At 41.6% G+C, this 10,935-nt stretch overlaps 2 protein-coding genes across 10 annotated transcripts; both read left to right on the top strand.

Moving 5' to 3' along the window:
- Window positions 1-6: 6 nt before the first annotated feature.
- Window positions 7-6,965, top strand: LOC104801243 (flavonoid 3'-monooxygenase). 7 transcript variants are annotated; one of them, XM_010524481.1, is made up of 8 exons: window positions 7-320; window positions 1,227-1,667; window positions 1,837-2,007; window positions 5,415-5,497; window positions 5,738-6,063; window positions 6,290-6,394; window positions 6,480-6,560; window positions 6,665-6,965. In XM_010524481.1, the coding sequence occupies exons 1-7, from the start codon at window positions 15-17 to the stop codon at window positions 6,512-6,514; spliced, it is 1,467 nt and encodes a 488-aa protein (XP_010522783.1). In that variant the 5' UTR covers window positions 7-14; the 3' UTR covers window positions 6,515-6,560; window positions 6,665-6,965. The 7 variants fall into 7 exon arrangements, with proteins under 7 accessions (XP_010522783.1, XP_010522767.1, XP_010522791.1 ...); XM_010524465.1 differs by having other exon boundaries at window positions 6,477-6,560; XM_010524489.1 differs by having other exon boundaries at window positions 5,798-6,063; window positions 6,477-6,965.
- Window positions 6,966-7,240: 275 nt separating this feature from the next.
- On the top strand, window positions 7,241-10,704 carry LOC104801226. Of its 3 annotated transcripts, none has more exons than XM_010524416.2 (8): window positions 7,247-7,331; window positions 7,849-7,930; window positions 8,075-8,160; window positions 8,311-8,801; window positions 8,922-9,045; window positions 9,340-9,570; window positions 9,649-9,773; window positions 9,856-10,704. In XM_010524416.2, the coding sequence occupies exons 2-8, from the start codon at window positions 7,913-7,915 to the stop codon at window positions 10,623-10,625; spliced, it is 1,845 nt and encodes a 614-aa protein (XP_010522718.1). In that variant the 5' UTR covers window positions 7,247-7,331; window positions 7,849-7,912; the 3' UTR covers window positions 10,626-10,704. The 3 variants fall into 3 exon arrangements, with proteins under 3 accessions (XP_010522729.1, XP_010522718.1, XP_010522710.1); XM_010524408.2 differs by having other exon boundaries at window positions 7,821-7,930; XM_010524427.2 differs by lacking the exon at window positions 7,849-7,930 and having other exon boundaries at window positions 7,241-7,331.
- The last annotated feature ends 231 nt before the right edge of the window (window positions 10,705-10,935 follow it).

Below are 10,935 nucleotides of genomic sequence, written 5' to 3'. Positions count from 1 at the left end.
GAACACTGCCGCACATGGGGCCAAAGCCCCACCGGAATCTCACCACGATGGTGGCAACCTACGGACCTCTCCTCCACCTACGGCTCGGGTTCGTGGACGTGGTTGTGGCCTCGTCCAAGGCCGTGGCCGAGCAGTTCCTGAGGGTCCACGACTCCAACTTCGCGAGCCGGCCGCCGAACTCGGGAGCCAAACACATAGCGTATAACTACCAAGACTTGGTCTTTGCGCCGTACGGACAACGTTGGCGAATGTTGCGGAAGATCAGTTCCGTTCATCTCTTCTCCGCTAAAGCCCTAGAAGATTCCAGACATGTTCGCCAGGTCATAACCTTCCCTTGTCTGTTTCTAGGGTTTCTATACATAGAAGTAATGCATGTAAATGCATGGAGGTTTCTGCTCATGTGCCTCGTGTTCAGACTCCACTATATATATATATATATATATATATATATATATAAAGACAAAAAAACTCCGTGCCAAGGAATCAAAACGAATTCATGGGCAAAAACTTACAAATTATTTTAACCAGAAAAAAACTTACAAATTATGAAGAAACTATACTTAGGGATGTAAAAACTTTTTTTTTTGTATATTTGTATTGAGATACGAATATATATATATATATATATATATATCACAGCTAACTATAGTCCAACTTTACCTCCTAACTTGGAAAAAGAGAGGAAAATGAAGATTACCTCTCAGCTATCCAAATTCTCATGACATTGGATGACATAGGAAATCAATTAAACCAATCAAAACAATACAAAATTAAATGTTATTGTTGACAATTTTTATTTTCGGTTGGTTGTTAAACTAATTTCATTAATTAATATATAATTTCATTTCCGTGTCAGCCTTTGCTAAAATGACAGCAGCCATACTTTTCTATTTTATTGTTTTTGTATTGGGTGATGTAATTCGATTCTCAAATTATACAATATTTAAAAATATTTAAAAGAATAAAGTATTAATTTTAAACATCGAGAATACTGATATTTATAATTTTCATATTAGAATTTATATGTGGTATAAAATGAAAAAGCATTGGTTAATACAAAATAGGGTAGGAAAGTTTGTGCACCTTATGTTACGCGATAAACATGAAAGAAATGCACGAACATAAAATTCAATTGAACCATCGATTATTTACCCCCAAAAAAAAAAAAGTTGAACCATCGATTAGTACGGAGGAGGCTATATAAATGTAATTACGTATATGTGCAGGAGGAGGTAGGAGCGTTCACGCGCGAGCTGGCGCGTGCAAAGACGAATCCGGTGAACCTGAGTCAACTAGTGAACGTGTGCGTGGTCAACGCGCTGGGGCGAGTGATGATCGGACGGCGGTTATTCGGAGTGGGGGCAGATCCAAGGGCCGAGGAGTTCAAGTCGATGGTGACGGAGATGATGTCACTCGCCGGAGTTTTCAACGTCGGCGACTTCATTCCGGCGTTGGATTGGCTAGACTTACAGGGCGTTGCGGCGAAGATGAAACGGCTTCACAAACGGTTCGACGGTTTTCTGTCGTCGATCTTGGAGGAGCACGAAATCAACGGTCCTGATGAAAACAAGAGTGATATGCTTTCTACTTTGATCTCTCTCAAGGGAAAGGACCTTGACGGTGACGGAAGCACGCTCACTGACACCGAGATCAAAGCCCTCCTTCTGGTACGCCTTGTTATCACGTGGCAAAAAATATACAAAGTCCTTTTAAAATTATTAAACGTTACTTGATGTGTATTTTTTTTTTTTAAGATTTTACAAAATTCAATGTATTTATTTTGAATTTTTTTCTTAGTTAAGATTTAATTTTTCTTTTTTGTTTTTGAAATGACAGAACATGTTTAGTGCTGGGACAGACACATCATCAAGTACGGTGGAGTGGACCGTCGCCGAGCTGATTCGCCATCCGGAGATAATGGGCCGAGCCCAACAGGAACTTGACTCCGTTGTAGGCCGGAATCGGCCCGTTTCTGAATCCGACCTCCCAAACCTTCCATATCTCCAGGTATGCTTAACCAAACCGGGGATTCGGTAAACCGACCGGTTTATGCGTTTTATTTCCAACCAATGAGCTACTTCTGTGCCTCTTTTGTTGGTTCGGTTTACTGCAGAGTCAAGCGAAGCAATTGGTCCGGTTTAATGGATTATAGTTCATCCCATGTAATAGTACGGTTTACACTTTCATGGTTTTGGTAATACGTTTTTCTGGCCCGGTTTAAGTCTCAAGAACCAGCATCAAGAAGCTGCAAGGTCTTACCGGTGCCAACCAATTATGAATTGGTTATTGATTTTCATTCTGTGCACGTTACTGGTCCGATTTTGGTTTCGCTTAACCAAAAAATCTTAGGTTATGCTATCTGGATAAACCGGTTTGGTTTTGTCGGCAGTAGTTAAGGCGAATTTCTGGCTAAACCGGTTTGGTTTTGCAGGCGGTAATTAAGGAGAATTTCAGGTTACATCCACCAACGCCACTCTCTCTGCCACACATTGCATCGGAAAGCTGCGAGATCAATGGCTACCACATCCCGAAAGGGTCAACTCTCCTCACCAACATATGGGCCATAGCCCGAGACCCGGATCAATGGTCCCACCCGTTAGAGTTCCGACCCGATAGGTTCCTCCCCGGCGGCGAGAAAGCCGAAGTCGACGTTAAAGGCAACGACTTTGAGCTCATACCCTTCGGAGCGGGACGAAGAATCTGTGCTGGGCTGAGTCTAGGTTTACGGATGATTCAGCTGTTGACGGCGACGGTGGTCCACGGCTTTGACTGGGAATTAGCCGACGGAGTTAGGCCGGAGAAGCTGAACATGGACGAAGCTTATGGGATCACGCTGCAGAGGGCAGATCCTCTGATGGTTCACCCAAGGCCAAGGCTGGGTCCGAGAGTGTACGGTTGAGTTGTGGTTCGAAAGAAAACCGGGTTTGTCTGTTGGCTAAGTTAGGGTATGCGAGCAGAGATGGATATGTAAAATAAAAAAAATGCAGTTATGTGGTAAAAGCTAAAACGCAATGCAGCTCCATGGATATGATGGATTTGTTCTTATGAGATCCTCCAAGATCACCGTTCATGCGTTTAGGTATTTGTTGACCATATTTTTTTCACATTTTTGGATTGAACGTTTTAAAAAAAGCTTACAATTTTCACATCACCAAATAAGCAACACAAAAAGCACACAAGGGTTAAGAAGAAGAGACAAAGGACAACTAGTCACCTTCACACCACCATTGTCTTGTCTCTACTTGTTCTCTCTCTCTCTCTCTCCCCCTCAAACACAGTAGCAGGAGTGAAAAGTGGCTGCGATTGCAGTGGCACTGCCACTCTCAGCAACCCTGATCCCAGTTAGTTCCTTAGAATCTCTGTCTTTATCTCACAACCTTGTAGCAGATTTACTGTATTTGATGGCCTTTTGTTATGTGATAGTCTGTGGATGGGACTAAAGCCAGGGACACAACCGGAGAATCTAGATTTTGGACTCGGATGTCTGATTCTAGTGCCAAATGCATCATCAAGACACAAACTTTTTTACAAGTTCGAAGATCTATTTTGTTTATAGTGATGAACAAGTTCCAGATAATCTCTTTTTTTTTTTCAAAATTTGTTTTTCTGGGTGTGCGGATTTACCACAGGTTATGCTGGATGTCCTTTCCCTGCTAGTGCCAGGAGTGTCTCCAAATGCTGTCTTTATTCTCGACAGAACACATCGTACAACTGTCTCCCGTTTCTCAGTGAACTTCATTTCATGGCTTCACTGTTTAAGCTCATTCTGCAAGAACACTACCTTCTAACTGGGATCAAATCAAGAATGCTTCTGATGTTCTTGGACATTTCCACTCAAAGATGGTCTTATCACAGCTTGATGCCGACTTTTTCCAAGTTATGGCGCAAGTTCTTGAATCTTGGACATGGTCTGTCCACGAAATGCGTTCTTGCTATTACAGTGTTGCAGGCGGCCATGACTCCCGACGGCAACAGCAGCCCTTACTCAGCCACCTCAGCCACTGGTATCAACCCAGATTACTCAAACGACACAGGGTTCAGGCCCAGAAACTCGATCAACATGTTCTTATTACCTTCTCTTGTCTTGATCGTGAGCAGTGGCATGTGTTCTGTCTTGGTGCAGTGTCTCAGTAGGATGTCTCTCTGGTTTTGCAAGGTTGCAATGGTCTATTGTGTAAAAAACAGACCAAACCAAAAGATTGGATCTTTTGTGTCCCTTTTGGCGATTCTTATAGATTCAATTCTCAGATCTTAAAAAAGATGTTTCCTTGAAGCAAAATTTAGTTAATGCCAGTGATCACACACCGGAAATACTTCAAATCTGACATTATTTACGGTTTAATCCGGTTTGGTTAACCGGTCTATGAGGACCGGTTTGGTTTGCGTGATCGATGGTGTTGAAATTGGGGCCTAACCCTCTGATTTGTTTAGCAGATGTCTCCTCGGGAGAAAACAAAAAGGGGGAATTAAAAAAAAAGTGTGGTAGTTCATCATAAGAGAAACTGCTCCTTCCTCCTCAAGAAAACGATCTCTTTCTTGAGTTAGGTCTCTTCAAAACCTAGTTTCCGGCATACCCTTTACCGCCATTGAAGACCCTTTTCTCGAGAACAATGGGAAAGACGGACGAGGTTGAGAATCAATCAGAAAGATTCTCACAGTCGTCTGATCAAGACATGCAAGATTCGAGAACAAGTCCAGTTTCTCCGGTAAAGGGAACACCCAATAGACGTAGCTTTGATATTTCGACGATTCTCTGTCCTAATTAGCTTCCCTATGACACTCTGTTCATAATCACTGATTCTTTAATTGTAATTCTTTGATTTTTGTTCTTCGTTTTTCTTGGCTTCGTTTGGGTTCGAGTAGGTGGGAGGGAAATCTTAGTAATCGTGACTTGCGGTTTGTTGCTGTGATCCTTTATCGAATCGGTGAAAGAACTTGCAGTTCTAGGATATTTACGTTTCTTCATGGTGCTGCTCTGATTTGTCAACGGGAATCAATTTTGCTATTGGTTCTTTTGTTTAGTTCTATGAGTATCTGTCTTGAGATGTCAACTGTTTGATTATATGCTTGAACGAGTTAGCAAGACAGGTTTTTCAGGGGAAAACCGGAGAATCAGGATCTGTATTTCATTCTTTTCGAGCTTTTGCTTCGATCAAAGTATCCGAGATTTTCGCATTTAGTATGAGATTAAGCCTTTTACCTGTGCATATTATATTCTTTTTGGTTCTTGACAGTTGTTGAATACATTTATCAGGTAGAAACTCTGTGATTCATATAGTGTTTAAGTATCAGGAGATGGTCGGATTGATCAGTAAAGGATCAAGCAATACTTTGATGCAGCATATCTAACTTTGGCTCTGCTCAGGCAATACTTAAGGCATATTTGTTCTGATTGAATCTTAATTGTTATACAGGATCCTTGCCAGATATGTGGGAGTGTAGGCTATGAGGATTTGATAATCACTTGTTTCCAGTGCAGAGAAGTTCGAGAGCATATGTAAGATCACTTCTTTTTTATCCTGGCTTTATTTTCAGAATGCCCTGAAATGAGATTAAATCAATTGATACTTGTAGACATTTATTACGGTCTAATTGGAGATGATCTCCATGAATCTGCACTAGGGTTTACAGGTGGAGTATGTGTCTTTCCTATAATGTTGATTGTTATAGAGCCGGTGATCAACATTCCTCATTGTTTTCTTCTTTTTTTCTGTGTTTCTTCCTTTTGTGACTTCAGTTATTGCGCGAGGGTCCCTTTACCATCCATCCCCGACATTTGGTTATGTGAAGTGTGCAGGTCCTCAAATGGCATAATACAAACAATGGCTGCCAAGGAGGATCGTACCCTCATGGGTTTAACTATCAATGCATCTGAAAGGGGCCCTGATTTTGTCTCAAAACCCGAGAATTCTAGTAGTGCTTGTAGGAAAAGATCACACAAGACTAGTAAACTTAGAACCCATAACGTGGAAGATGTTGCAGAACCTATCTGTGTCTCTGCTCGTAGCAGCTCAGGATTTCATATGCCCTCCGAAGGGCTCGAGACCCACAAGAGGCTAGAAGGTGAGGAAGCTCCCTAAAATTCTCTTTTTATGTATGAAACTGATATAGGGTTTGGTTGGATCCTTGTTAATTCTGCTAGCTACTAGAGGAGAATCATCAGTCTGTCCCAATTTTCAGTTTTGTTGAAGATATGAAAGAACACATAGACATAGTGACATGAAGACATAGTTAATTGTGCTTAACTACTCGAAGGAATCTCCATATGGATTGAAAATATCTTTTACAGTGATGGGTAAAGAAGCTCGGGTGTTTTCAGAGCAACGGCCTCTCTCCGAGGCCTTTCCTCCACCAAGGAAAAAGGGCAGGATGCTCCGGCTGGCAGGAAACACTTGTTAGTTCACTCCTGCCTCTCTCAACTATATCTTCCTTCTCCTGACTCATAAAATGCATACACACTCAGTTGCCATTATCAGTAGGCTCTGCAGATGTAGGAGTCAAGACCATAGCTTGACTCTTCTCCTCTCATCATCATCATCACGTTCATCATCGATTTGCCCGTAAAGAATCTCCTCCCGCTCTTGCTGTCTTGTTTGTCAAAGCCATTACAGTGATGTGGTCGTTCAAGAACCTAAAGACAGTAAGAAACTACTCTCTGTTGCAGAGACAGAAGATCAAGCTTCGATTTTGAGACATGGGTTTTTGCTTCATCGTTTCGATATGAGACATAGAGTCTTCGTGAGATTATTTTGTCTGCAGAGACAGACATATATGCCTGTTCATGAGTGTCTCGTCCTCAAGGACCCAACGCTCAAAGATCGAAGCTTTGTGAAGAGTGTGGTATATGCTGTTGTTAATTTTCTGAACCTGAAGGGTATCAGAGTCTTTTTCGCCAGCAGAATTTTTGCCTTGCAGTGTTTTTCCCGATTAATGTGTATAAAATAAAATAGGCTTGTTGACTATTATTCTGTTGGTTTATTAAAAGATTAATTACAAGATTTATCACGAGTCATGGTATTAAAATATACCCATATATGAAAATGGATGCAAAGTCTGCTGGACATCCAACGGACAGCCAACAGTCGCTTACCTGAAATGGAAACCCTTTTTTGCATGACGTACACAATTAATGCATCTATATTCAAATAGGGAATTATTATCAAACATTCGAGGGTGTATTTAATTTTGCTGCTGAACATATTATTGAAGACTCTAGAAAACGTTTGTCTGTAAAAAAAAATAAAAATTCTCTCTCTCTCTCTCTCAGTGTACCTCAAAGGACAAAATCACCTCCGGTTTCAGATTTTCACGGCGAGAAGCCGCCGAGCATGGTATTTCCTAAAACGCTCATGAACCACCTCTCTGTTTTGGTGTTTTTGTTGGTTGTTTTCTCTGTCAGTTCTGTTTCCTCTTCACTGAACTCTGCTTGATCATTTTGCTCCGTCTTTCGTAACAAGCAAGGAGACGACTCTTTGGGTGGGTTTTCGCTGATTAGTACCGGTTTTATGATGCTTGACAATAGCGGGTTCTTGTTTTTTTTTTGGGTTTATCTGCATTTTGCTATTTCGTGAACTCTGAACTGTGAAACTGTGAAATGGGTCTTTGTTGGGTTTCTGTTCGTATTCTAGGGTTTCTATTTTGGAATTTCTCCGACAAGAGATGCAATGTCCATGCACAATGTCAGGTTGCAGTTTTCTCGAGTTTGGCGGTTTTCTGTGGTTTTAGTTTTCCTTTTATTTTCCCTCCTTTCTACTTTGGTTGGGGGGATAAATCTCAGTTGTTTTGAGTTATGGCTTCATCGGATTGATGAAGTTGGACAGTATCTGAGTTCAACAGTGATGGTGTAAGAGAATGGCAGGATCAAATCAGACAGATGGGGGGGAAAAATCTGAGTTCCTGGATGATCTGAAATATGGTTTCCGTTCTTGAGGTTGTGATTTCACCCTTAGGCAATAATTATACTGTGTTTGTTTTTGTCACATTGGTTGATGTTTTCATGTCGGTAAAGTTAATACTCGGCTTGAATTAGACTGAATAGGGATATGCTGATCTGCTTTCACTGCCACCATTGCAGGAAAAGATTTGTCAAACATGTGGAAGCAATGACTGGAAGGAACTACTTGTGACCTGCACTAAATGTTGTATCGTTCGCGAGCATAGGTAAGATGGTGAAATGAAGTATTGGCAAGAAAACAGCATTTCTGAATATCGTTTGACCGGGTGCTTTCTTTTACCGTTGTGCTGTACTATATGGCTCTTTGTATTTGGTTGGTGCCTGACATGCTTTCCCTTTCGATCCATATCTTCCAGTTATTGCATGCAAGAACATGGATTCGAGGCTCCAAGACATTGGATTTGTTCTGGTTGTTCGATGAAACCTGTCCAGAAAAATGCTGCTCCAGATCCAAACACTGCAGGTCCCAGCAATCAGAGGAATAATGAAAGACCCATTAAAGCTCGCAATGAATCTTCCAAGCCAGTTCCCAAGTGGAAACCAATTCCTGAAACAGCAAGAGTTAAGGTGATTCCACCAGAAGAAGCCATCCGTCTTTCTTCAGGAACCACTCGTCTCTCTTCAAGTAATATGGTACCAAGACCGAACCCTTCTGGTTCAGCAATGAGATTCAACAGGCAAATTGTGTCTGGTCTTAGGTCTGAGGGGTTGAAATCTGCAATGGTGAGTCGAAAAACCAGTCCAAGTTTCCTTCAGTTTAAGACTTTCGACCCTCCTAGGAGAAGTGCTTCGCAGATTGGTCCAAACATTGAAAAACAAACCACTAAACCACCTGAAGTATTAGAAGGTGACATCTTTTGTTTCTCATTTTGTATTTCTATTTCCTTTGTGTTCATCCACTGGATACTACGTTTTCTTTCCTTGAACAAATAAATTACACATCTTGCTATTTTTTTCGGCTTTCTAGGTTTAGAGCCCAATGTTGGTGCTGAAGCTATTTCTCATGACATTGAAGAGAGATGTTCATGGAGTTTATCAGACAAATTGGTTCAGTTTCTTTCATATCTTCCGGCTCTACATTCCACTTGGAAGTGAGTAATCGATTGCTTCAAAACACTGCATCTTCTGATGCTGCCACGAATGTGATTTACTAGAAGGGTATATGTTGTTTTATTGCCGAAGCTGGAGAAACTTATGAGCATTCCAAGAATGGAACCGAGCGACAATTAATGATGCCATATACTTTTGCTGTGACATTTTAGTTTGTTCTCTGCTTGAAAGATCTTGAAAGATTTTGATATTTGTCCTTCATGAAGTAAACAGCTATCAGAATAACTAAGTTTTGCTCATGATGGTAAACATAATCTTTCTTCTTCTGTATTAAGGGGAAACTTTCGGAATTTTGCCACAGCGGAAGAATTTTACGGCGAGTATTCCTCTCAACCAGCTTCCAAGATCCGTCAGAAGGCATACAATCTATCGAAAGTGATGCCTGTCTTACTCAATGTTGAACTGCTCACTGTAGGCTCTTATTTGAATGATCTGTTCAAGAACAAGAAACCGAATCTCTGTGATGTGGAGCTGTATTTTTTCCCAGATGAGAAGAATACCGATAGGTTTGTGCTCAAACCTAGTTTAGTGTACATCTTTTTGGACAGGGCTGGAATATTATTCATGTACCCGGTTGCTTTCAGGATTAAAGGGAAGCACACTCATCTGTTGGAGATAATCTTGAATGGTGATGTCATGATCAGAAGTAACATCAAGGGCACTGACTTGTTGATATTTTCCTCGAGGCTACTGGACGAGGCCTCCCAGAGTAGGGTTACTGGCACTTTTCCAAGTTGTTTCAAGCTCCTTATGATAGTATTTTGAGAACAATGTCTATTCTCCATTTGCAGGCATCATAAACAAGCAGAAGAAAACCAGTGACTTCCTTTGGGGGGTTTTCCTAAGGGCTAAAAGCCCTCAGCCACCTCGGCTTCTTCTTCTTCGTCCTCTCAGAACATCCTTCCACAACAATCCCACAAAGTCACCGGACCAGAACCGAGAATTCAGTATTCCTCCGGGTTTTCAGACAATACAGACAACACCCAATTCAAAAGCTACATCTCCCACAGCTGCTAAGTCAGGAAACATTGCCGGAGAACCTCGTGGAACACCCGGCTTGAGCTGGATGCCTCCTCCGAGCAAATGGGTGAAGCTTAACGTACAAAGAACTTTGAAACCCGAATCTGATCTAACCGGATCCGCCGGAATAGCCCGTGACGAATCTGGCAGATGGGTCTGTGGCTACGTTGTGAACCTGAAGAACTTGTCGGAATTGTCAGCAGATCTCTGGGCTGTTTACCAAGGTCTGAAGCTTCTATGGGATCGAGGTTTCCGGAAAGTTATAGTGGAGACGACCAGCCTCAACGCACTCGAAGCTCTAAACGCAAACTCTCTTCCGTTCCAGCAGAGCAACTCGATTCTGCAACGGTGCAAAGACATGCTCCTGAAGAACTGGGAGTGCAGAATTTGCGCCATATCCGAGGAACAGAACTCGTGCGCTGTCTGGTTGGCGAACAAGGCGGAAGAACAACCTACGGGACTGGTCGTGTTCGATTCTCCTCCTGGAAGGCTCATCACTCTTCTGGGGAAAGACTGTACAGCTGCAGTTACGGAATCCTAGCTGATGTTATAACTATATAATACTCTGCAATCTAAGTATTGGTGTATAAATAACTTTAAAAGTATGGAATTTTGATATATTTAGGGTTTAAAATACTAAAGTTTTAAGCTTTAATGGTGTTAGTTAATATTTCTGTTGAAAAAAGATAATCTTTTAGAATTGAAACTCTTCATTTCGCAAGCTCAAAGGAAAAAAATTGACTGGCGATGACGTGTCGAATTTTGATTGGTTTAGAAGCTTGGTTTCCCTCCAACGAATTTCCAAAATGGGTGGGCGGAAAACAAAAATAAAATAAAATATTGGAGTAAAG

The sequence above is a fragment of the Tarenaya hassleriana genome, unplaced genomic scaffold, assembly GCF_000463585.1.
Source record: "Tarenaya hassleriana unplaced genomic scaffold, ASM46358v1 Cleome10, whole genome shotgun sequence".
Lineage (NCBI taxonomy): Eukaryota > Viridiplantae > Streptophyta > Magnoliopsida > Brassicales > Cleomaceae > Tarenaya > Tarenaya hassleriana.
Note: the sequence above shows the minus strand (reverse complement) of the source record. Positions and strands in the feature narration are given on the sequence as shown.

What these genes read in the sequence shown, in the direction of transcription:
- LOC104801226 (XM_010524416.2), top strand. An exon ending in TGTATCGTTCGCGAGCATAG is followed by an intron (nt 8,161 to 8,310) that starts GTAAGATGGTGA and finishes CATATCTTCCAG; the next exon opens with TTATTGCATGCAAGAACATG. An exon ending in ACTGGACGAGGCCTCCCAGA is followed by an intron (nt 9,774 to 9,855) that starts GTAGGGTTACTG and finishes CTCCATTTGCAG; the next exon opens with GCATCATAAACAAGCAGAAG.
- LOC104801243 (XM_010524438.1), top strand. Translation starts at nt 15, where the DNA reads ATGGGGCCAAAGCCCCACCGGAATCTCACCACGATGGTGGCAACCTAC. An exon ending in AGATCAAAGCCCTCCTTCTG is followed by an intron (nt 1,668 to 1,836) that starts GTACGCCTTGTT and finishes TTGAAATGACAG; the next exon opens with AACATGTTTAGTGCTGGGAC. An exon ending in AGCCGAAGTCGACGTTAAAG is followed by an intron (nt 2,658 to 3,629) that starts GCAACGACTTTG and finishes GATTTACCACAG; the next exon opens with GTTATGCTGGATGTCCTTTC.